Here is a 26,632-nt window from a genome sequence, read left to right as displayed (position 1 = left end):
GAGTGTATAGGGTTCCATAGGAATTAGCCCTTAGGAGGAGGCAGGCACCAAAGTAGGGAGAGATTAAGCTCTTCCACTTTGCTGTTCTGAAAGAAAGTCCTGGCAATCTGTTTCCAAAAATCAGCCACTAAAACCTTGTGAATCACAACAGTCCAACTCCGTTGGACAGGGGGTCTCCATGTAGCCTGAGGCCGAATGTAGCAGCTAACAACAGCTTTGCTGTTTCCGCCCTGTCTTTGGTGGACTTTGTTTCCCTGAGCTTCACAGGGCCAGGCTCTCTACCTCCTTGGCACATTCTGAAATCTCATGATCCCTTTCCCTCCCCATGTCTACCTAAATATCAGAACTTTTAAAAAAAAGTCAGGCTAAATTAACATTAAAAAAATAAATTTATTTCAACTTTGAACTACTGAAGGACAATCAGATAAACAGTACAAAGGGCAAAAATTAGAATACACACACACAAAAAAAGACTTAAGCCAGAAAAGCATTCTTCTGGAAATAATCAGAATTTACACAAAATCTTTATTTTTAAAGACATTTCTCCAAGGTTCTCAAAAGGCAAAAGCTATACTTGCAATATTTATAAATGCAATGCTTTTTGGAAGCATCCAGTTTCTTTCCTAGAACCATTTTACAAAAATTTACACAGTGACGACAGCAACTCCATCTTCCAAAGACATGAAACAGAGTGACGTCATGTTCTTGTTTGGCGCGTTATAGACAACTCCAACTCAAAAGGCAGGAACACCACCAGCTGGTCTTGCATTTTGCCACATTATTTCACCTCTTTTCTAGTCAATAAAGAAATGTATGCATAACATATGTGTATGCTTTTCAGAAAACCAGTATTCAGGTTTTTATCTGTGATTTGCAAAGTGTCAGGAATTCAACAAGCACACGATTATTTTAAACAACATTGAGAGTTCAAAAATAAAAACACGATTATTTTGGGAGGAACCTTAAAATATATTTTTGGCCATAAGACCCGTGGTGTAAATGCCAAAAAAGTGCAATTCTTGGACACATTCTGCCTGAGCTCTCAGCAACTGAATAAAAAGGCTGAACGAGATTGAAAGTATGACTCGTTTTGTGGGTACAACGGACTTGCTCAGGGGATTTTTCTCTAGCTAGATTTAAGTTCCTGTGGTAACATGACTTGGTCTACCCCTTGATGAATGGCAGTTAAGATTAAAAAAAAAAAAATTTGAGATCAAATTAAACACATTCATTATATGGATGAGGAAAACGCTGTCCAGAGAGGCTCAATGACTTGTCTGGGGGTTAAGGGACAACCAGAAAGAGGTCTAGGACATGGACTCAGAATTCCTGACGCACAATTAAGTTCTTCTAGTAGCACATTCTCAGGACCAGATTCTACACAACTTATTGTCATTCAATTACACAGAACATTATAGTCTCAACATAAATCAATGCACATACTCTGCCAACATCAGAATTATTAATTCGCTTCAAGGGCATTCATTGTCTGATCAGCCTTTGTGTGCGTGTGTGGACATAACATAAACATCATGGCAGTTCAACGTCATTACTCTAGAGATAGTCCCTATCAGCTTAAGAGAGTCAGGATATCAACAACACTTAAGTTCTCAGTGTGCACAAAGGCAGAGGTAGGCACTGTGGAAACACGTCTGGCCTTCTTCTCCTTTCCCTGAGCATCTAAGTGAGCAGGCTGTCCCAACACTATGGTGACTTTGTAGTCTGTGGTGAAAGAAAGAATCCACTCCCCCAAGTACTGATGGAGCACATCACTGGGTATACTATTCCTCAGAAGAAAATGGTCATAAAAAATGACACTGCAGATTTCGAACAGTTAGCATTTCAAGATGGCTCTATTAAATGGGAACATCCAGGCTATCTGAAGTTACCATACCACCAGTTGATGCTCAGTTGATTCTGACTCATGGCGACCCCATGTATGAAGAGTAGAACTGCATGCCATAGGGTTTTCAAGGCTGTGACCTTTTAGAAGCAGATCGCCAGGCCTGTTTTCCAAGGTACCTCTGGGAGGGCTCAAACAACCAATCTTTTAGCTAGTAGTCGAATGCTTAACTGTTGGGGCCACCCAGAGACTCCCAAAATTACTAGATTTTTGCTTGTTTGTTTTTAATCTCAATAATCTTTAAGACAAAAGTATAGCGTGTGGTTCAGAAAACTGTTAAAAAGTCAGTAACATATATGATGACATTTTACTAGAAATTTATGTATTTAAAAAAAGGCAATGGGTACAAAATTGCTCTATGTCAAGTTGGAGTGAAAAAATATTGTGCAGCATTGCTACCATGATAAAAAAGCAGCGGAAAGAAGAACTCAAGATAAATGAGCCAGTGCGTGGGTTCCTTTTATTAGCTACATCATAACTCCAAGATCAAAGTCAATTGGTACCCAGAATAGTCATCTTTTTCTCTTTAACAGAGAAAAACTATCTTGTGGCCATAGACAGTACCTGTTGTTACAAAGCCTTTTGTAACAAGAATGTAAGAAATGGAAACAATCTTAGAGGTCATCTGCTAGTGTGACCCTGAAACTGCCGTTTGGTGGGTTACTAGCATCATGTCGTTATATCGTATTCATGTGCTGAGGCGGGTGGTCAGCACATGGAAAAGTAGCCAATTAGGAATATACTGTATATTTGGTTCCATTAAATAGTTTTATATATAAACAGCATGTACTCCTACATGACACTGTTTCATGAATGAATTATTTTCTGCTTGTAAAATGTTGTTGATTTTTGCTTTTTCATTAATGGAATGCATGCTGAATCACTGAGTGTTGTCTGAATTTTTGGTAGGTAATGTGACTTTTGAATAACACTATGTGGGAACATACATGCCCCTCTGCACCACAGGAGTAGGATTACATGCGATTAAGCAGGACACATACGGTCCCCCTGGATCTGAAGGTAGGATGGTGGGATGAGAAATGCAACTTCCAAATAACACACAGGCTTATTTCACTGTAAAAAAAAAAAAAAAAACCAAAAGAGACAAAAGTTTTGCACAATCACACTTCCAGTGTGCACCACCTAATACAGTATTCTGTAAAAACGGTAATTTGTGGCACACACCCATTTCTTCAGTTTCAATCAGTTATACAGGTCCCCCCACCAGATGGCAGCATGCATTGAAAATGGGAAAGCAACTTCCCAAGAAAACTGAGAGGCAGAAAATGTAGGTGGGTGAACATATATCCCATTACTCATAAAGGGTTAAGGGGAATAGACCCTCATCAATTTAGAAAGACTCTAAGCTTCTGTTTTCTGCAAAAAAAAAAAAAACACCTATTTTTAAAAAACAAATGTGAAGCTTACTTTCAGACAGACAATATAAAACTAAAAATGGGACATTCATCAGATAAATGGTAGTGTTAAGATTTTTTTTTTTTTTAAGATGTTATATGCTTTACCAAAAGTCATGGTGCACCTGGAGTTCATCTAGTAATAGTCAAGTACGTGTCCACTCCCCATGATCTACACCAAGCCTCACTGCTCACATATTTCCCCAAGGATCATTCCATTGTATCCCAGTTATCGCATGATATTTGGACATTATTTAGCTTTTCCTTTTCATCTCAAATTGCTGATTCTGACTGCTTGGACAACATAACAGCTTTTGGTTCTTGATCTGTGGGACTGTCAACAGGCAACTGTAAAAACAATCAGAAGATAAAACGTTTATAGTATCTGGCATATGCAATTATTATATCAATGGCTGACTCAGGAAAAAGCAAAACAGTTGACAAGATAACCTGATTTCATACTTATTCTATACGTAATAATATAAAATTATTTTAATAATAATATAAATATTATCAATACATAATCATAAAAATTCAATATTTTAATTATAATATAATAGAATCTCAATAATAGAATCATAAAACTTTACTTACAGCTTTAATATCATTTTTAATTCCTATATTTATACTGTGTCTTCTCAGATCAGACTTGATTAATGCTGAAACAAAGAAGCATCAATGGAGTTACCATATAGATTATGTGAATACACTTCTCTCTGAGTAGTGCAGAGTCTTTCTAGATACTGCCAAATTCAACATACTACAGTACCATGATATTCAACAGCATCCTCGTACCAGAAAACAAATATATAGTACCTCGCTAAGCCATTAACAAGGAGTCCCTGTGTTCCGCAAACGTTTAAGCACTTGACTACTAGCCAAAAAGCTGCTGGTTCAAACCCACCCAGAGGTGCCTTCGAAGATAGTCTGGTGACCTGCCTCCCAAAGGTCACAGCCTTGAAAACTCTATGGAGCAGCTCTACTCTGCACACAGGGGGTCACCATGATTCAGAATTGACTCGACGGCAACAAACACCAACGAGCCTTTAACTGGAGACCCTGGGTGGTGCAAATGGTTAATGCTCTTGGCTGGTATCCGGAAAGTTGGAGTTTGAGTCCACCCAGAGGCACCTTGGAAGAAAGGCTTGGCGATCTACTGCTGAAAAACCAAGCACTGAAAACCCTACAGAGCACATTCTATTCTGACACCCAAGTCATGTTGCCATGAGTCAGCACTGACATCAGTATTTTAGAAATGCAGATATTTATGCTAGGCTAAGTGGATATATGTAAATACGGCCTTTCTGAATGTTAAAATGATTTTAAAGGAACTGGTGACGTTGTGTAATAGAATCAGATTTAAAAGCAGTGGCATATTGGAACTCTATGCTTCAAGTTCCAGCAACAATTGCCATTGGTTGATCAGCTCTACAATGTTGTATAATACGGCATACGCAAGATGCTACTTGCTAATTTTTTATATAGGGGAAATGTGTATTTCTTTAGCACTAACATTATATGTAGATTCTTAGAAACAACATGAATGGTATTATCAACAACATATTTCCATGGACACAATAACTCTTCACTGAGGGCTGTCATTATTTGAAAAGTAAAATGCACAGCATTTAAAGGGTGATTCCTGTGTCAAAACGAAAACACACAGCAAGTCTAGGGAAGAGTGTAAAACAGAAAAGGCACGCCTTCATGCCACCTCAGGAATCTCCCAGCCCCCTTTCCTTGGGCTGTACAAATGAATGCTGGCTATAAGTTCTCCAAGCTCTCTAACGTATGAAAGATGCTAGTTGACATTTTAAAATTTTTTTCTATTTACTTTTTATTATTTTACTTTAGATGAAGGTTTACAGAATAAGCTAGCTTCTCATTAAACAGTACACATATTGCTTTATGACATTGGTTAACAACCCCACCTCATGTCAAAGCTCTCCCTTCTCAACCTTGGGTTCCCTATTACCAGCTTGCTTGTCCTCCTCCTGCCTTTTAGTCCTTGCCTCTGGGCTGGTGTCCCCCTTTAGTCTCATTTTGTTTTATGGGCCCATCTAATCTTTGGCTGAGGGGTGAACCTCAGAAGTGACTTAATTACTGAGCTAAAAGGGTGTCTGGGGACCATACTCTCGGGGTTTCTCTAGTCCCTGTCAGGCCAGTAAGTCTGGTCTTTCTTTTTGAGTTAGAATTTTGTTCTACATTTTTCTCCAACTCTGTCTGGGACCCACTATTGTGATCCTTGTCAGAGCAGTTAGTGATAGTAGCCAGGCACCATCTAGTTGTGCTGGACTCAGTCTGGTGGAGGCCGTGGTAAATGTGGTCCATTAATCCTTTGGACTAATCTTGTCCTTGAATTAAGTTGTAACCAGATTACAGAAATAATCCCTCTTCCAACACATATGTTGGTAAGGGGATGCTGAAAGAAATCAACAAAGTGAAATTACAGGGGAAGCCAACAGGGGCCTGGAAACAATGTAGACACACGTCCTCCTTCCAAATCCATTTCTGCACCCACGCGCATGAACAAATGAGGGTTAAAGGCTCTTTTTTGCACCCACGCGCATGAACAGATGAGGGTTAAAGGTTCTTTTACATGCTCTTTGTCTGCAGAGTGGACACTGCTCTCCTTCCTGTCCGTGTCTATTCTGATCATACCTTGGAAAGGTAAGAACTGGCTAACCATTCCACGTGCTATTTCCACCACCACCAGTTAACTTCATAGCCCCACCACCACAAGCTAATAATCACTAACACGTATTAGACATTTTCTAGCTGCCAGATGCTATATAGGAGCTTTTCAGAAGCCATCTCAGTTAATCCTCAAAGCAACCTTATAAAACCGAACCAAACCAAACCCGCTGCCATCGAGTCAATTCTGACTCATAGCGACCCTACAGGACAGAGTAGAACTGCCCCATAGTTTCCAAGGGGGCCTGTTAGGTTCAAACTGCTGACCTCTGTGGTTAGCAGCTGTAGTACTTAACCGCTATACCACCAGGGTTTCTGAGCAACCTTATAAGGCAGGCTTTTTTTCAAGCTATCCTTTTTTTGTATAACTTTTTTTATTGTGGCAAATATATATGCATGCACATATAAACATCTGCCACTTCAACGTTTTCCTGTGTACAACTCAGTGACAGTAACTACGTTCGTCGTGTTGTAGCACCATCACCACGACCTGTTTCCAAAGTTTTCCCTCCCCCTGAACAGAAGCTCAGTGCCCCCTAACCAACCACACCTGCCTGCCCCTCCCTCCTCTGGTAACCAATAATGAACTTTGGGCTCAACACATCTGGTAAGACCAGCTTTCTAATATCTCATCACATAAATGAGGAAAGTGAGATTTGAGAGGTTAAGTGGCTTGTGTAAAGTCGCATAGCGGTTAAGTAGCAGAATCAGAATTTAAGGCCAGGTCTTCACTGACCCTTGTTACAGGGGTTTTGTTTTCCATGCATAGTAACTATATTGAATTTGAAACCTGCAAAATGAATGAACACATTCAGATCCTTAGAAGAAAACAAACAATAGCCTACTTTTTACCTCATTTTTTATACCTCCTTTCCCCGAGTTCTGCCAAGCCATTGAGGAGTAACACATCCAAAAATTAAACATACAGACAACAGAGACCGGTGCTTCTGCCATGAGGACACGCCAGTTTACCTGTTAAAATGATGCCAACAAATATCCAGGCACAGAGGAAAATGTTCCCTGCCAGAGGACCATAGTCTGATATGAGTTTGCCTTGAGCCAACGTAAACAGAATTCCAAATATCTAAAATTAGAGAAATGATCTTTATTAAGTCTGCGTCTTTAAAACAAGGGTAAAGGTTTTCCCAGAACGTTTCTTAACTAATTTTATTCATTTGATTTGGCATCAAAATGCATTCATTGAAAGGCAGAACTGTTAAAACAAAAACTATAGTCAAACTCACTATCCATTTCCTCAGGCTTCTACTTGAATACCTGGTAAATGTTCTAATCATCGCAGGTTTGAGGGGAACCAGAGGGTTACCTGGGCAGCCGCATTAAGAAGACCGGATGAAGTGCCTTCAGACTCAGGGTAAGTGATTTCAACAGCAAATTCAAAACCCAAGGGAAGGTAGCCAGTCATGAAGAAACTAGGAAAATAAATCCAGAATTACCAATAGGACAATATCACACATCGATGCAATCATTCTGCCTCTCAGAACTATTCTAAAGATCAAATAATGAATATTTGAAGTTGCTATGTGAAATTAGGAAACCCTGGTGGTGCAGTGGTTAAGCGCTACAGCTGCTAACCAAAAGGTGGGCAGTTTGAATCCACCACGCGCTCCTCGGAAACTCTATGGGGCAGTTCTACTCTGTCCTAGAGGGTCGCTATGAGTCGGAATTGACTCAACAGCAACAGGTTTGGTTTTTTTTTTTGATGTGTGAAATTAAGACTTATTATTGACCAATCAGCCCAATGTCACAGGCATAGGGAAGCAAAATAATTCCTACCTTTTTTTTCTGGGAAAAATTTATCTCTAGTTTTATAAGTGAATCGTCTCTCTAATGAAATAAAGTTACCATAGTTAAACAAAGTCTATTTTTCACTTCCAGTATACCAAAAAACAATGTAAAGCTATTTTTGTATATTTATAAAGAATTGCACACTTACATGCACAGGGCAGATCCTTCAAAGTTGAAAATATTAAAAAACCTTTAGATGAACTTAAAAAAATTAAACACCGCAGTAACAACACTTAGAATGACACCACCAGGCAGTGCTTCCTCCCGGACATGTGATGCTTACCCGAGCGCCCCTCCAGTAACAAACACAATGAGGAGGTGTCCAAGGTCTAGTGTCAATGTGAATACAACCATTCCAACAAAAGACAAAATGTAAACTATCAGGGTAGTCTGTCTAAAACAAAAACAACAAAATTGTTAGTATTTTGAATCTCCCAGGCATATAAAAATCATTTGGCTAGCTACCGTCTACCCGGACAGTAATAAATTCTTTGGCTTTCACAACTGATATTTTCTTATCAATGAAAAATAACCTACAGATTGAGAGAAAATTTTTGGCAACTATGTACCAGATAAAAGTTTAATATCCAGAATATATAAAGAACTCCTACAGCTTAACAACAGAAAGACAAACAACCCAATTAAAAATGAGCAAAGGACTTGAACAGTCATTTCACCAAAGAAGAAACACAGAGGCCAGGAAACAAACGAAAAGATAGTCAATGTCATTAGTGATTAAAAAAGAAGAAGAAAAAAAAAAAAGCCAGCTGCAGTCAGGTTGATCCCAACTCATAACAACCCCATGCGTTACACAGTAGAACTGCAAAACAGGGTTTCTTGGCTGTAATATATAAGGAAGCAGATCACCAGGTCTTCCTTCCACAGCACCCCTGGGTGGGTTCAAATCACCAACCTTTAGAATAATAGTCAAATGCAAACTGTTTGTACCACCCAGGGACTTCCATTTGTCATTAGGGAAATGCAAATCAAAACCATGATGAAATATCACTGCACCCCCACTAAGATGGCTATGATTTAAAACAAAAAAAAAAAGGAAAAAAAACAGGTGTTGGCAAGGATGTGGACAAATCAGAATCCACACCCACTGCTGGTGGGACATAAAATGGTACAGCCACCGTGGAAGTAGTTCAGAGGTTCCCCAAAAAGGTAAATATGAAATTATCACATGACCCATCAATTCCACTCCTAGGTATGTACCCCAAAGAAGTGAAAGCAGGAACACAAACAGGTAGACACACTGGTGTTCACTGCAGCACTCTTCACAAAAGCCTAAAGATGGAAACTGCCTAAACGTCCTTCAACAGACAAATGGGTGAACACAGTGTGGTAAACACATGCAATGGAACACTGCTCCACCATAAACAGAAACGAGGCCCCAACGCCACAACACAGACGAACCTTGAAAACACCATGCCGAGTGAAATAAATCAGCCACAGAGGACAAATATTATACGATCCACATAAAATATCTAGAACAGGCAAATGTACAGAGCCTTAAATTTATCAGTGGTTTCCAGGGGTGGGAGGGAAGGGGAAAGAGGGGCTCACTGCTTGGGGAGCACTCCGCGTCTGCTAAGGGTGATGGAAATGGACAGAGATGATGGCTACAGAACATGACGAACCTAATTCATATTATTAGATTGTCTGTGTAAAAAAATGTTGAAATGGCAAATGTTTTGTTTTATATATATGTGTGTGTATGTATATATACATATGTATATATTCTAACCCATTGCTGTCGAGTTGATTGCAACTCATAGCAACCCTATAGGACAGAGTAGAACTGCTCCATAGGGTTCCAAGGAGCACCTGGTGGATTCAAACTGACGACCAGGGTTTCCTTGTGTGTGTGTATATATATATATTTTTATATATATATATTTTTTTTTTACCAGACACACGCAAAAAAGTCAAATGTTTCTCAGAAAGGGCTCTTTTTAGGACAGAAACAATCCCTTCCAAAAGTGTGTATGAGTTAGAGGGAAAGATGTTCATAAGACATCCAGATTCCCAGAGTTGAAGTAAACATGGCCAGTAAAATAAATTAAGAAAAACTGTACACTAGTGAAGGGAGCCCAAGAGTGTCTAGAGTCCAAGCCTTTAATAAAAATAATACTTTACAAGTTTCTGAAAACAATTAGCAAGTTTTCCTTTAAAATCAGCACCTCTGGGCACCATCCATTTATCGTCTCATACTTACTTGTAAGTTTTGGTATAATCCAGCCATAAGCCACAAATAATGGAACCCACCATGCCAGCTACCACCAGTGTTAGCCCGATCCTTCCAGCATTCACTTCTTCACCCTTAGAACAATTTTCATAAAAATTAACCAGAAATTTCCTCTAACTCAAATAGATCTTTAGCATAGTCATAACATACCTTTGCATACTCAAGGGCAATAATCAGATAAAATTAAGCACACGATATAATACTGTAATGAAAAATTAAGTAAACAGTGTCAGCAGGTGCCTGGTATTTACTTCTTTACATTTGTTTGGGTATTCCTTAAAAACTTTTCTTTGTCTTTTTTTCATATAATTAGCAACACCATATTGTCACAACAATAACATCTGCTTTCTATGTCGTGTACTTTATTATTGGATTAAACGTTTTCTCAGTTAAAACAAATGTAAATGTTTTACAGGCACAGGATTGGAACCCTGAGTTGTATGATCATGGTAATAGAAGTTCTATCAATAAAGCAACATTCTTGGCCAGACATGCCACACAATGCGGGCAGCAGCTTACCTGATAATGTGTCAATATCATTTGATTTAATAGTGTTGAGACTGAATAGAATGCCCCAGTCATGATACCTACAATAATAAAGAGAAAACTGTAAGTTTACCATTTACCAGTTCACAAAACAATGTGGAGTACCGTGTGACAACTGTAAAAATATAACACGTCTCGCACAAGTCCCTGGGTGGCACTAACAGTTTGCACTCGGCTGGCAACCAAAAGGTTGGTGGTTCGAACTCACTCAGTGGCACCGCAGAAGAAAAGCCCTGGCGATCTGCTTCCATACAGATTACAGCCAAGAAAACCCTATGCAGCAGAGCTCTGTTCTGTCTCACGGGGTCACCCTGAGTCGGAATCAACTCAACAGCACAGGATGTGTCAGACAGTTCACAAACTAAGACCTGTTGTCGCTTTCTTTCAGAGTGCGGACTAATCAATTTAACACCTCAATTTACTAGAGATTATGATAGTAGAATTCTGCCATAACACCACTCATTATCATTTAGATTTGGATATATCTGCATGAATCATATCCCCACACCTAGCACAGTATATAACAATCAATCAGGCAATGGATTGTTTATTGAGCACCTATAAGATGCTGAAAGCATAAAATAAGTTCCCTGCTTCAGGCAACTTACCTCTGCATCAAAGATCTTACAAGGCAATTAGTAAGACAATATTAATTAAAGAGTAATTAAAAATAAAGATAGATGGCTATCAGGAATCATAAGACTAGCTTTTGAACCCTGGCTTTTTCTTGAACATATCATTTGACTTTAGGTAAGTCTCTCAGCCTAGGTGAGACTTAAGTTTATTATTTCTCTCTCTCCATTATTCAATGTTTCATATATACAAAATGGCATAGAGAATAATAAAACAAATACCCTTACTCATCAGCCAGCTTTGCAAATGTCAAAGTTGTGCTCTGTTCGCTTCAGAGCTTTCCCAATCCTGTTCTTCTCCCTTCCCAGAGGTAACCCCTATCCTGACATTGGCCTTCATCTATCTATCTACACATTACATACTCATAAACAATAATTGGAATTATTCAGCATGGCTTTAAACTTCATATAAATAATACATTATTTACACCATCTGCAACTTTCTGTCTTTACTCAATGGTATGGCTTTGAGATTTACGCATGCTGATACATCTACCAGAAACCCTAGTGGCGCAGTGGTTGAGTACTACAGCTGCTAACCACAGAGGTCGGCAGTTCGAATCCACCAGGCGCTCCTTGGAAACTATATGGGGCGTTTCTATTCTGTCCTATAGGGTTGCTATAAGTTGGAATCAACTCAACGGCAGTGGGTTTGGTTTGATACATACTACCTCCAGTTCATTAGTTTTTGCTTCTGTATAACCTTCCAAGTGAACAACACGTGAGGTTCACCTTCAGCTAGCTCTTAGGGCATTGGTTGAGGAAAATAGGAGGAGAATGTTCAGGTGAAATAAATAATGGCACAGAGTTACAGGGACCAGAACAGACCATGCACATGCATGAGAAGCCACGTCTGTGTCTAAGTGTGTGTGTCTGTGATGGGGGTGGTCATCAATGGGCCTGAAAGAGGTTGTGTTGGGAACAGTGAGGGAGGAAGGAGTGGTGGGAAAGAGCCGCCTTAGCGATAGGACAAAGAAATGCATCCGCTCTAACAGACAACAGGGAGCTGCTGCGTTTTCTCCACTAACGCGTCCTGTGTTTTAGGTTGAAGCTAACCTGTGCAGTAACCAGCGAAATTCAGAAAAGTAACTCTGGCATGCTGACGTATTCAAGGATGAGATGGCATATCACCTAGGATTTGCTTTTAAAATATCTCAGGAAAAAAAGTAGGAGGACTAGATAAGGCAAAAACGGCAAAATGTTGAAAATTGTTGAGGCTGGGTGATGGTGGGTACATAGGTCATTATACTAAACGTTCTCCTTTTGTGCTTGACAATTTCCATTAAAAAAACAAAAAAGAAGAAGTAACCCTGGTAAAATGGTAAGACTTCAGGTGAGGGCAAAATCTGCTACAACCGGTAAAACAATTAAAAATTTGAAAAAGTAAAGAAGAGAACAGCACTGAGTCAGCGCCTGAAGGCAGATAAGGCTGAGCAGGGCTGTTGGTGGTTCACGTGAACACTGGCGGCAGGAGAAATAAAGCCTAACCTGTCCAACAGCTCAGGAGAACAGGTGTGCTGTGCCTGCAGTGAAGGCTACCCAGAGTGTCAGGAAGAACGCCAGCTATTGTGAATGGTCTTAGAAGGATAAGAATTAAAAAAAAGAGAAGTGAACACGTTAAGGTGGCCTCCTGATTTTCTACTTTTGATGGAATAGTCAAAATAGATGCCAGTTTACACAAGGTAAAGACAGGAATTGATGATATTTCCACATGCTTACAGTAATCATTGTGGTTTGTAAAGGGACTAAAATACCTGTGAAAACTCACAAAAGAAGACAGAACTTTTCTACTTCAGATCTATTTTTTTATTTTAAAAACATACCAGAAAAAAAGTGTAAGAAGATCCATCCTGAATGTTTTATTCTTAGTTCAAAATTTAAGCTTTTGATTATGACATTTTTTATTGTAGTGAAAATATACGTAAAAAAATGCCATCTCAACAATTTCTACATGTACAGTTCAGTAACATAGATTATATTCAAGTTGTGCAGCCGTTCTTGCTATCCACTATAATAATTGTTATAGTTAACAAATCTATCTCATTAATTAAAGTTCAAAGCACTAGGCCAAATGAAAAGAATCCACAACGCTCAAAGGATTATAAGGACGGCTCATCAAACAAAGCCAAAATAAAACCACTTACCGTAAGTGATCAACAGAAGGACAAAAGGAAGATTTTTAAACAGGCTCCTTATTGATTTCTTATAGGAGTAGTCTTCAGGGGGACTGTCTCGGAGAGCTGCTTGAGCCTGACTCGGAGGACACTGAGGCTTTTCTTTGAATGCTGGGAACATACACAAAAAGGCAATTAAATATACTTACCAATCTATCTACCTATCTATCTATATAAACTATATGTATTTTCTTAGAGTGAGATGACTGAATTCAATTTAAGTTTAAAGAACTAGTGAAAGTTTTTTTATGATGAGGCTTTCCATTCTCACTGATTTCTAAGTTTGGACTTATCACCTCAGCCTTCTGAAACTGACTAAAACGCAGATATTTGGCCAATTTACATAATCGAACTACAAAACCATCAATAGTATGCTGTGACCTTTTGCCAACTGATTAATCTAGTTTCAGTTAAGCAATATTAAGTTTTATTATATTAAGTACTCAACAATTACATTTCTAAATTCATTTCAATCTTTAATGAGACATAAGCATCAGATAAGGGCAAGCCAATATATTATTGAACTGTTAAGAGGACTGTCTTGAGTTAGTAACAATTTTCTTCTGAAATTTGGTATAAAGTTTATTATTTAATCCAATTATACCTCTAGAACTGAAAAGGCTGGGTGAACTCACAGAGCAGAGCTAGGTCTCTCCTGCTGACTGACTCTGTCCGTGTGTGGAAAACGTAGAGGAAAAGCCGTGAAACATAAAGGTGTGGTGTATGGTTTCTGATCTCTTTTTTAGCCCTGTCCATTTCTATGGAATCAGAGAGAGATTTCACAGCTATCTCACCCAGACATTTAGAGACCACCCTTTTAGTGGCCATGGAAAGATCTATCAACTTCCTGCAACAGACAGTTAGGGAAAGATTTCTGTAGCCAGAAGTCAAGGTGGGCTGATAGAAGAAGTAAACAGTTAAAATTTGGTGTGTCAGAAATTAAAATCTAGCTTTAGTATTTTTTTATATGGGTGAATTTGTGTAACTATGTATATACATTTATTTATGTGTGTGTGTATATACAAAGAAGCATGCATAGCTTGAGTCTGGATGAAGAATTTTCTTCAGTTAATTTACTCTCACAGGTAGTTTTCTTGAAATTGGAATCAAACTGTACTTTTAAGACTGGCAAAAGAAATATATCAGTCCATTTTTCTTAAAATTCTCTTTGGGGAGACAGAAAGGGGCACATAAACCAGAGAATACATCAGCCTGGGACCGGAAGAATTAGATGGTGCCCGGCTACAGCAGATGACTGCCCTGACAGGGAAAGCAACAGAGAATCCCTGAGGGAACAGGAGAGCAGTGGGATGCAGACCTCAAATTCTCGTTGGAAGACCAGACTTTATGGTCTGACTGAGACTAGAAGGACCTCAGATGTCATGGTCCTCACACCTTCTGTTGGCCTAAGACAGGAACCATTCCCAAAGGCAACTCTTCAGACAGGAATTGGACTGGACTATAGACAATGATACTGGTGAAGAGTGAGCTTCTTGGATCAAGTAGATACATGAGACTATGTGGGCAGCTCCTGTCTGGAGGGGAAATGAGAAGGCGGAGAGAGTCAGAAGCTGGCTGAATGGATGCGTTCTCTCACAGGGTGAAGACAGCGAGTGTGCTGTCTCATTAGGGGGAGAGCAACTAGGAGTATATACCAAACCAAACCCAGTGCTGTCGAGTTGATTTTGACTCATAGCGACCCTATAAGACAGCGTAGAACTGCCCCGTAGAGTTTCCAAGGAGCACTTGGTGGATTTGAACTGACGACCCTTTGATTAGCAGCCGTAGCACTTAACCACTACATCACCAGGGTTTCCAGGAGTATATAGCAAGGTGTATATAAATTTTTATATGAGAGACTGACTTGATTTGTAAACTTTCACTTAAAGCACAATAAAAATTAAAAAAGAGAAAATCCTCATTGGGGAAAGTCAACCAGTAACCTCTGCAGTCGATCAGGCTTTGTATCCATAAAGCACGCTCAGAATGGGGCCATACTTCCCCACTGGTTCAGCAGGAGACCGAGTTGTCCTCTGAAACGAACGAGCGCAGGAGCTAGGGCCCTAACAAATGCGCATCATGGATGGCGTCACGTGAGGCTTCATCAGCTACCTAACGCAATGTAACTCGGGAGGTAAATCGAGTGGATGACACCATATTAGATTTGAAAGGGGAGAGCTCTTCCAGGGCAACTGCAGAGCATATATTTCGGTGCTGTGGACTTTTCAGGAGGTTACTGAAGTCAAAAGACTGCAACAAAACCCATCATTCAAGAGCTAACTAGCAAGTAAGCACAGTCATGCTATTTCTTTCAAAGAAAATCACCTAGGAAAAAGTGAAATTTTTTCTTTTTGGTGTATTTGTTTTGTACAGCTTTTGTGTTTAACCTCATGTTTTATTATGTCACCAGCCTGGGTATTTATTTTTTTCAGGAGAGATGGACTTTCGCATTTAAGGATATTTTTATCCCTTGCTAAATCATTCTGGCTGCAAGTGCATTCAACTAATTGAAATGCATAATTTCTTTTTGTATTTTTGACTCTGTATTAGTAATTTACTCCTTTTTAAAAAAAATTTTATTGGGCTTCAAGTGAAAGTTTACAAACCAAATCAGTCTCTCACACAAAAACTTACACACACCTTGCTATATACTCCTAGTTGCTCTCCCTCTAACGAGACAGCACATTCCTTCCCTCCACTCTATTTTTGTGTCCATTCAGCCAGCTTCTGACCCCCTCTGCCCTCTCATCCCTTCTCCAGACAGGAGATGCCCACATAGCCTCAAGTGTCCACCTGATCCAAGAAACTCACTCCTCATCAGCATCCCTCTCCAAACCATTGTCCAGTCTGATCTCTGCCTGAAGAGCTGGCTTTGGGAATGGTTCCTGTCTTGGGCCAACAGAAGGTCTGGGGACCATGACCTCTGGGGTCCTTCTAGTCTCAGTCAGACCATTAAGTCTGGTCTTTTTACAAGAATTTGGGATCTGCATCCCACTGCTCTCCTGCTCCCTCAGGGGTTCTCTGTTGTGTTCCCTGTCAGGGCACTCATAGGTTGTAGCTGGGCACCACCTAGTTCTTCTGGTCTCAGGCTGATGTAGTCTCTGATTTATGTGGCCTTTTCTGTCTCTTGGGCTCATAATTACCTTGTGTCTTTGGTGTTCTTCATTCATTTGCTCCAGGTGGGTTAAGACCAACTGATGCATCTTGGATGGCCACTTGCTAGCGTTTAAGACCCCAGACACCGCTCTCCAAAGTGGGATGCAGAATGTTTTCTTAATAGATTTTATTATGCCAATTGACCTACATGTCCCCTGAAAACATGGTCCCCCAACCCCTGCCCCTGCTACACTGGCCCTCGAAGCGTTCAGTTTATTCAGGAAACTTCTTTGCTTTTGGTTTAGTCCAGTTGTACTGACCTGTCCTGGGTTGTGTGTTATCTTTCGCTTCACCTAAAATAGTTATCTACTATCTAATTAGTGAAAACCCCTCTCCCTCCCTCCCTCCCCACTCTCGTAACCATCAAAGAATATTTTCTTCTCTCTGTAAACTATTTTTTTAGTTCTTATAATAGTGGTCTCACACAGTATTTGTCCTTTTGCAACTGACTAATTTCATTCAGCATAATGCCTTCCAGATTCCTCCATGTTATGAAATGTTTCATGGGCTCATCATTGTTCTTTATCCATGCATAGTATTCCATCGTGTAAATATACCACAATTTATCCGTTCGTCTGTTGATGGGCACCTTGATTGTTTCCACCTTCTTGCTATTGTAAACAATGCTGCAATGAACACAAGTGTGCATATATCTGTTCGTGTAAAGGCTCTTATTTCTCTAGGATATATTCAAAGGAGTGAAACTGCTGGATCATATGGTAGTTCTATTTCTAGGTTTTTAAGGAAGCACCAAATTGATTTCCAAAGTGGTTGTACCATTTTACATTCCCACCAGCAGTGTGTAAGTGTTCCAGTCTCTCCACAACCTCTCCAACATTTATTATTTTTGTGTTTTCTGGATGGAAATCCTGGTGGCATAGTGGTTAAGTGCTACAGCTGCTAACCAAAGGGTCGGCAGTTCGAATCCAGCAGGCACTCCTTGGAAACTCTATGGGGCAGTTCTACTCTGTCCTGTACGGTCGCTGAGTCAGAATCAATTTGATGGCACTGGGTTTGGTTTTTTTAAGTGCTTTATCTTCAGTCTCACGAATTCTGCCTTCCATTTGCTCAGTTCTGCTCCTTTGACTTTCTATTGAGTTGTCTAATTTTGTAATTTTATCGTTAATTTTCTGAATTTCTGATTGCTGTCTCTCTATGGATTCTTGCAGCTTATTAAATTTTTCATTACATTCTTGAATAACCTTTTTAATTTCTTCAACTGCTTTATCTGTGTATTCCTTGGCTTGTTCTGTGTTATTGTCTGATCTCATTCCTGATGTCTTGAAGAGTTCTGTATATTAATGTTTTGTATTCTGCATCCAGTAATTCCAGGAAAGCACCTTCATCCAGAAGATCCCTTGATTCTTTAAGAGCTTGTTGAAGCGATCATGGTCTGCTTCTTTATGTGATTTGATATTGACTGTTCTCTCTCTGCCATCTATAAGTTATTGTATTAGTTTATTTTATGTTTGCTTACCATAGCCTAGCTTCTTGCTTTTTTTGTTTTGATACTTCCAAATAGGTTGCTTGAGTGAGCTAGCTTATTTTCACCTTTGAAGCTCTAACGTCCTGTCACCAGATGGCTAGAGCTGTTACCAGGTATATGAGCCTAGGAGTCCATTCACTTTTCTTGTATGGATTCAGCTCAGGTGTCCAAGTAGTTGGTCATTAAGTGTGTGGTACAGGCTCTGTCCTACAGTTTTAAAGGCGTAGGGGTGATTGGTGTAGGTAGCAGTATCTGGTTGCAGCAGGGGGTCACACTCTGAACAAGGCAGGGGGCTGAGAACCATCCCCCAATGGTCTGTGAGGAAAGCGCATCTCTGTTCCCTAGAGCGCACAGCAGGCCAGGTTCTGCAGATGGACCACGGGCACCCAATGCTTTTGGTTGTAGGAGCTGGGAGGTACCAGTTATCCTTGGGATCCTGTTGAGGGTGACTAGGTGACCTGAGTGGAACCACCAGTCCTTAGGCCCCTGCTGTGGGTAGTTGAGGACCCTGTTTAACAGGCAAAGTGGTGTCAAACATCAAACACCCACCTCTCCACTGCACAAGTGAAACAGTTGCAATCTGCCAACAAGGGCCTATTCTCCTGAAATAGATCCACAAAGGTCCATGCAGGGGGGAAAGGTACTCAAAGCCCATGGACCATTTATGCCTGGACAGGAGCTGCTTCTGTCCTGAGCTCCCCAGGTTACTGGAGCTGGCAGATTATCTTTTCCCCAATTGTGAATGTATTCCTTCTCCAAGGTCAGGAGAATGGCTCAGGGCACGCATCAGGACCTATCTCGGGCCCAGGAAAATTGACAGCCATTGAAGCTGGCTTCGGGGCTGGGGGTGCGGTAAAATATACGCAAGCACTTAGCTTTTGCCGAGAGCGCACTTCCTCTCTGGTTCCAGAGGTAACAGTTGCCTGCGCCGCTGGCTGCTTCTCCCTGAGGAAACTGTGGCCAAGCGCTACCACCAGCCCACCACAGCCTGAGGGTTCCTGGCAATTCAGGTCCGGCAACTCCTCTCCGCTTCTGAACCGTCTCTTCCTCCTCCTGCCCCTCAGTCCATTTTCTAACTTTGCCTTCGATGTTCAGGGCTTCTAGCTTGTCGTAAATGTAATCGCTTCACTTGTTCTTTCGGGTCTTTGTTGTAAGAGTGTTCACGGGAAGCATCTGACAACTCCGCCATCTTGGCCCCACCTCCTCTCTAGCTTTAGTATTGACTCAAATTTTTTAAGTAAAATAGAGTGAAGATACTGTATTTTACTGAATCTAAGATGCTCCAGTGCCGGCACTCGATGACCTTCAGTACAGATTACACCTCAACATAAAGAAAACAAAAATCCTCACAATTGGACCAATAGCCAACATCATGATAAATGCAGACAATATTAAAGTTATCAAGGATTTCATTTTACTTGGATCCACAATCAACACCCATGGAAGCAGCACTTAAGAGATCAAATGATGCAGTGCGTTGGGCAAATCTGCTGCAAAAGACCTCTTTAAAGTGTTAAAAAGCAAAGATGTCACTTTGAGGACTAACGTGCACCTGAGTCAAGCCATGGTACTTGCAATTGCCTCATATGCCTGCAAAAGCTGGGCAATGAATGAGGGAGACTGAAGAAGAATTGATGCCTTTGAATTATGGCGTTGGTGAAGAATATTGAATATACCATGGTCTGCCAGAAGAATGAACAAATCTTTCTTGGTAAGAAGTACAGCCAGAATGCTCCTTAGAAGCAAGGATGCCTAGACTTCATCTCATATACTTTGGACTTGTTATCAGGAGGGGTCAGCCCCTAGAGAAGGACATCCTGCTTGGTAAAGTAGAGGGTCAGAGAAAAACAGGAAAACCCTCAATGAGATGGACTGACACAGTGGCTCCAACAATGGGCTCAGGCTTAACGACAATTGTGAGGACGATGCAGGATAGGGCAGTGTTTCATTGTGTTGTACATAGGGTTGCTATGAGTCAGAACTGACTCAATGGCACCTAACAACAAGATGCTCTGATGCTGGCTTTCAATGATCTTAGCAAGTATAGCTAATTGTCACAGATGTTAGATGCCATTGATTATTTTTTAAAAAACTACCAAACCCGTCGCTGTAGAGTTGATTCTGACTCATACCGACCCATAGGAGAGAGTGGAACTGCCCCATAGGGTTTCCAAGGAGCAGCTGGTGGATTCAAACTGCAGACCTTTTGGTTAGCAGCTCACTGTAGCTCTTAGCCACTGTGCAACCAGGGCTCCCTGATTATTAAAGGCATCTCGGCTTCAGATGCATGCTTTCTAAATTTGTACACTTCTAAAATTTCTAAATGTACACCTTAGAACTGGTGAAATATGATAAATTCAATTTCCAATAGCTTTGGAAGACTAGACTCAATTTCTCTCTCTTAATAGTAGCTATTTCTTTCTTCCAACAAAGGTAGTCTGCTTTGGTGTTTGAACATGGGCTAGGTCTGGATGTCCATAGTAATCACGTAGGAATTTAAAAAGAATACAGATTTTGAGATTCTACAGAAGCCTTAATGAATCAGAACCTCTAGGAGAGAGCCTAGAAATCCCCCAGATGCTATTAACACCCAGCAAGGTTTGAGAATCACTGAGAAAGCAAGAAATGACCTTTATAACTTCCACGTAATACAGAGATAATCTAATTCTCCTGTTTGCTGCTAAAAGTAAGGTTGTTTGCTGACCAAACATTGGTTCATTATACCTAAAACTTATTACACTAAATCTTATTTCTAATTTTACAGGTATTACAACTAATTCAAGAGGAGACAATCACTCGTAAATATTTACTTTTTCATATCCTTAGAGTAGAAGACTGTAGACATAAACGTTTAAGTTGTTGCCATTCCTCCTCTTCCTTTGGCCCTCTCTGCTCCTCTCACTCCTGAAAGTCTCTGTATCTCAGTTAGATAGGAAGTATCTCTTTTTATTAACACCAGTGATACAGAACTCACACAACTCTAAAACAAAGTTTCCAAATGTAAAAAGTGTGCTTAGGAGGCAGTCACCAAGTACTTAAGTTTTTATTTAATACGGAAAAATAAGAAGTCTAAATGGCCCAGATCTGAACTAAAATGCAAAATAGAAACAATTCTTATTAATCCTCAACTCTGTTAGATTTATTTTCTGGATACAAGTGTGATCTTTTAATCTCAAGTTTTGCCTCTTGGGCAAAATCAAGCCTGTATCTACCAGCTATATGCTGCAGTAAAGTCGGTTACAAGTCTCGAGACACAGTTTTAATTCTCCTAGAATCCAGGTTTCTGGGTCCATGGAGCTGGCGTGATCCACTCAGGCCATCTGCCCCTTAGGGGTCCTTTTGAACCTTGAACCTTTAAGAAACAGTTTTCCTAAAGTCACCTTCAAGTCAAACAGCAGCCTAGGGAGACCGTCTGGCCCTAGGCATTGGGCTCTTGTAGAGAATGATCTATGCGCAGCCAGCCTGGAGGCACAGGAGCCCCAGGGTTGGACTGGACAGTGTATGGCTAGTCCTTTGTGACTCCATTTCTACAACAGACCTACCCTAGAACCCTGAATGTGTTTTGAAGCTATCTCCTGAGAATTAACATAACTTCACTGTCCCCTCTTCAGAGGGCCTTCCTGCTGTGTTTGGGTTGATGCTGCCCAAATTGAATCCTATCTACTCAAAATAAGCATATTCTGTTACACCGATATTTGGTGTTTCTCTGCACTTTTAGGTTTTAGACAGTCTATGTGTAGAAAGAGAAGAGAAAAAAAGCCATCTATCTACGACTGCTTAAGTTGCACTCATACCCTAAAGAGATGAAATGTTTTCTTTCTCCTTTGAAATTAAAATAATAGGTCCTTTCTACCCACTTCTCTTATCTCCCACCAAAACCTTGTCCCAACACGGTAGTGAATTATTGAAAAAGCAGTTATTCTCCACTCCTGGCATTAGGCATATAAGTAGCCAAAAGATTCTTGGGCACCACGATCAAACATTTCTCCCAAGGTGAGTAAGCAGGAAATCAACTGCTTTTTGGAAACACTTCTACTTTCTGAAATCAGATTACAACATTATGTTTCAATTTCATTATTTGCTCCTGTGTGACTAAAGCAGGCATTACACATATTAACTTATTAAGGCAAATACAGGTTTGAATCCTGGCTCTGACTCATCTCACTGTATGACTTTAAGGGAAGTCTCTACATTTTAGCATTCACATCCATAAAATGAAAAGAACAATAAATTTTTATGAGGATTACATGACGTAATACATCGCGGGGTAAAGATTTACTTTACCTCAAATAATTTGGCCTTTGTCCTTGGTTCCTGAGATAAATCTAAACCCTTGGAATTTCCTGAGTATTTAAAGTGCCTTTGCTATCTAAATCACACCTGAGGATTTGTGCTAATGGCCTGACCAGAAAGATCACCACTTGGCCTTGTAGCAGCTAACTTCAGGGTAAGGCGTGGAGCTGACCCAATTAATCATGATTACCTAATGATGCTAATAAAGGCTCTGGACACAGAAGCTCCATGGGCTTCCTGGTTGTCGAGAGAAAATGATGGATATAGGAGGGCAGGGAGTCCTTTGGGACATAGAAGCTTCATGCTGGGAAGTCCCCAGACCTCTTCCTATGTGCCTCTTCATCTGTATCCTCTTTTCCAATTAACTGTAAATATGGCATTTCTGTGAGCTCTAGGAGTCATTCCAGCAAATTATCGAACCCAAAGGAGTAGAGCCAAGAGGTCAGAAGTGAGGGGGGCCAGGAACCCCTGAGCCTACAGCTGCAACCCTGAAGGGGTAGAGGAAAACCCCTGAATTTTGTGGCCAGTGAGTCAGAAGTGTGGGTGTCCTGTGGACTCGCCCAACTTGCAGCTGGTGACTGCCTATGTGGCAGTCCGAAGGATGGTGTCTTTTTATCTTGTGAGCTCTGACCCAGCTCTGGGTGGCTAGCATCTGAGAGAGAACTACAGATACGCAGCTGGTGTCAAAAACGATACAATCGTATAAAAGACTTTTGTAATTATCGAGTGCTACAAAATATACTGTCTGTTCTAAGGAAAGTTTATTTTTAAAAAAAACACAAAGACTGTCTCAGGCATTTGGAACTTCTTGTAGACTAAGTAAAATGTATTTCTGTTACAAGTTCACAATAGCAGTCTCTATATAAATATCTTGCTATATAAGAATCAAAAGTAAAATTATCCACACGTGTTATGCACTTGTGTTTAAACACACTGATATCAATATACCTAGTCCTCACTTATCAACTATCTCGTTATCCAACATCTTGAATTTATAACAATAGTAAAAAATCTACTATCTGACTATTTGGCACATTAACGACATACATCTGGCAGTAATGAACACTGGGGAGTGAGGGGAGAATAACACTAGCTGTGATGGCCAAGGTTATGTGTCAGCCTGGCTGGGCCATGATTCTCAGTGGTTTGGCAGTTATGTAGTGATGTAATTTGGCGGCTATGTAATGACGTAGTCATCTTCCATTTTGTAATCTGATGTGGTCGTCCTCCATTTTCACAGAACACTGATTTCTGCATAATGACCTGGTCTTTGGAACCTAACCATGTCGATAAGTGAGGAGTGGGTGCATTCTGATTGCCATTACTGCTTACATTATAATGTATTCATTTCTGTCACCCAGTCAGTTTAATAAATCAGAATGATAAGAAAGTTAATAGATACATTTGAGTTAGGTGATACAGGTCACTGCTCTGCTGCACAAGAACAGCTTTCAAGTATAAGAGCAAAGCCACTTACACAAAAGGAATGTGAATTGGAACAAAAAATAAGCCTAAGTAAAAATTAAAATTATATACAGGTATGCATCACGTAACATCCACGATACATTCTATGACATAGGACATTATGTGATTTAGGCATTGTGCAAACACCATATTATATACCAAAGAGAGGATGCTCACAGGTCTGCCTGGGACCCGAGCTGCTGCTGCCACACCGAGCAACAGAGCAAATGCTTTGTCTCCATCGCCACTGGCCCTGTGAGAGCCTTGCCTAGCCCCCATCTGCCCTGGCTTGCACTCACCATCCAGCTGGCTGGCCACTGGCTCCCTTCCCCATCCGCCACTGCTGCAGCCTGGACCATTATCTGTCTGCCACTGCGGGCTGAGCTGCGGCTTCGGGCCCAGGTGTCACCCACAGGGTGTCTGGGCCGAGTGGAGCATTCCCCTTGGCAGCCTGGTGGCATGTACACGGTACCTGACTGGGGCCATGGTGGGACAGGAAGCCGGGGATGGACGCTGCTAACCCCTTCCCCTGCCGCCCCGGCCCTGGGGTGGAGGCAGGCTCCAGAGAGCTAGTGGGAGACACATAAGATCTCTAGCAAAGTGCACCCTCTACATCCCTTCAGATCTGAATTTCTGAACTCTGTTATAACCCATGGGTGCACAGATGTATATGGGGTTGGACGTTAACTGACGCATACCTGTGTGTGCACATATATATACATATATAGAGAGAGTTAGACTGCCTAAGTTCAAATCTCCACCTCAGTATTTACTAACTCTGACCTCAGGCAAATTACCTGAATTTACTTAAATCCTGTGTCTGTAACACAGGGATGATGACAACAGTATCTAGTCCATTGAGTTGTCGGGACAGAACGGGCTACAACATGCAATGTGACTTTGAGCATGTCTGGCACATATCAAATGTTAGAGGCTATACTAGAGTTTTCCCAACAAGAATGGGGCATAGAGTGAATTCAGTGGAAAGCTTGGGTTAATTCCTAGAAATGCTAGATGGAGCACAACAGCAGGTGAGCTCCATGAGGGAAGGGGTTTCTGCTCCTTTCACTCACTTCTTGTTTCTCCCGGGCCTAGAATAACCAAACCGGTTGCCGTCAAGTCAATTCCAACTCATGTTGATACCACGTGTGTCTGAGTAGAACTATGCTCCACAGGGTTTTCAGTGGCTGATTTCTCAGAAGCCTTTCTTCTGAGGTGCTTCCGGGTGGATTCAAACCTCCAACCTTTCAGCTGGTAGCCAAGCTCACTAACCGTCTGCCCCACCCGGGGACTCGGCTTAGAATAGTGCCTGGCCTATCACGGTTGTTCAGCAAACATCTGTGGGATCGACATGAGCCTTATTTAGCCTGGAACACGGTTCCAAGGAGACCACTGAGTACCAGTTTAGCATATCAGGCTGCTGAGAAAGCATCACCAAAACCAAATTATTTTATTAGAATTTGGGCAAACTCCAAAGTAATTATGGAATATAGAGGCGGGAATTGAGATTATCTCTAAAGACCTTTAGTAAGGACCTTTAAGTAAGTAAGGACTTTAAAACTAATCCAAATTTTCCTCAATAGCAAATACTTGGGTAAGAAGAATGTAAGTAAATTTTCTGTCTAAATGTCCTGATTTTTTACTTAAGACCTCCATATTACAATTGCATATTATCTTGCTCTTATAATAGGTTTGGTACCGTAAGATCAGAACTACAGCCCACCAAGCACACTTGACAAAGGCATATTCCTCATTCCATTTCCTCTACATCTTTTTCCATTCTTTTTGTTTCCATTTCCATGTCTATGCTCTACCCATACATGCATGCATACATGAGTAAGTACATAAATAGCTCTCTCTTTCAATTCCTCAAAGAGCCCAAGGTGATCTGCCAAAGGCCACACCTACCATTATCGTTTTTTCACCCCCCTCCTTTGACAAAACAAAAATCTTACATTTGTAGAAGTTTAAACGTACATATACACGTGTGTGTCAGATATATACATATATCTTAGGGATGCTATGAGTTGGAATCCACCCGACAACAATGGATTTTTACATGTATATTATATATACACATACAAAGATATATATACACACACAAATATACATATATATACACACACGTATATAAAACCAAAAACCCCACTGCTATCGAGTCGATTTCGACTCATAGCGACCTTATAGGACAGAGCAGAACTGCCCCATAGGGTTCCAAGGAGCACCTGGTGGATTCAAACTGCTCACCTTCTGGTTAGCAGACGTAGCTCTTAACTACTGCTCCACCAGGGTTTCCACACGTATATATTATTATTTCACTTTTTCCAAAGATACAAGCAACTAAAAAAGACTAAAAGGAAAAAGCAAAACCAGAATTTATGTGAAGATACGTAAGGATTCAGACCAAAGGGCGTTTCATGCTTTAAATTCCTACGATCAATGGGAGGGTATACAAAAAGCATATAATCTATATTCCATATTTTACCTAATAAATCAAGTGTGGCTACCAGAAAAGCAGATTTAAGGTTTTCTAAAAATATATAGATTTCTTTTAAAACTTTCTTAAACTGCTAAAATAGTGAGGGGTCATTTTTTTCTTTTTAGTAGTCTGCACCCCACAAATATGCCACCCCCTGACTGAAAACACAAAAACCAGCCAACAGACTGGGCATGTCAGGATACCTTATATGCTACAGAAAGAAAACTTTCTTCATTATTTTAAGGGATGTTGCTTCCTGTATGTAGACCCTCCAGTTCATCCACAAGGCCACCTCTACTGGAACACTCCATACAGGTTTCCGAAACCCTACTG

General features: G+C 40.6%; 1 protein-coding gene across 2 annotated transcripts in view; it reads right to left on the bottom strand.

Annotated features, from left to right (window-relative positions):
* Positions 1 to 439: 439 nt before the first annotated feature.
* Positions 440 to 26,632, bottom strand: part of FLVCR1 (FLVCR heme transporter 1) — a 32,763-nt gene continuing 6,570 nt past the window's right edge. Inside the window, exons 3-10 of one of the 2 annotated variants that reach the window (XM_049868354.1) lie at positions 13,392 to 13,532; positions 10,589 to 10,656; positions 10,040 to 10,143; positions 8,102 to 8,212; positions 7,337 to 7,442; positions 6,985 to 7,096; positions 3,913 to 3,977; positions 440 to 3,666 (exon numbers count right to left, since the gene is read on the bottom strand). In XM_049868354.1, coding sequence (XP_049724311.1) covers positions 3,592 to 3,666; positions 3,913 to 3,977; positions 6,985 to 7,096; positions 7,337 to 7,442; positions 8,102 to 8,212; positions 10,040 to 10,143; positions 10,589 to 10,656; positions 13,392 to 13,532 — 782 coding nt within the window. In that variant the 3' untranslated portion in view covers positions 440 to 3,591. The remainder of the gene's footprint in view (positions 3,667 to 3,912; positions 3,978 to 6,984; positions 7,097 to 7,336; positions 7,443 to 8,101; positions 8,213 to 10,039; positions 10,144 to 10,588; positions 10,657 to 13,391; positions 13,533 to 26,632) is intronic. The other variant, XM_049868355.1, reaches the window with a different exon arrangement.

This window comes from Elephas maximus, chromosome 24, assembly GCF_024166365.1.
Source record: "Elephas maximus indicus isolate mEleMax1 chromosome 24, mEleMax1 primary haplotype, whole genome shotgun sequence".
Taxonomy (NCBI): Eukaryota; Metazoa; Chordata; class Mammalia; order Proboscidea; family Elephantidae; genus Elephas; species Elephas maximus.
This window is presented reverse-complemented; position numbering and strand designations above follow the sequence as displayed.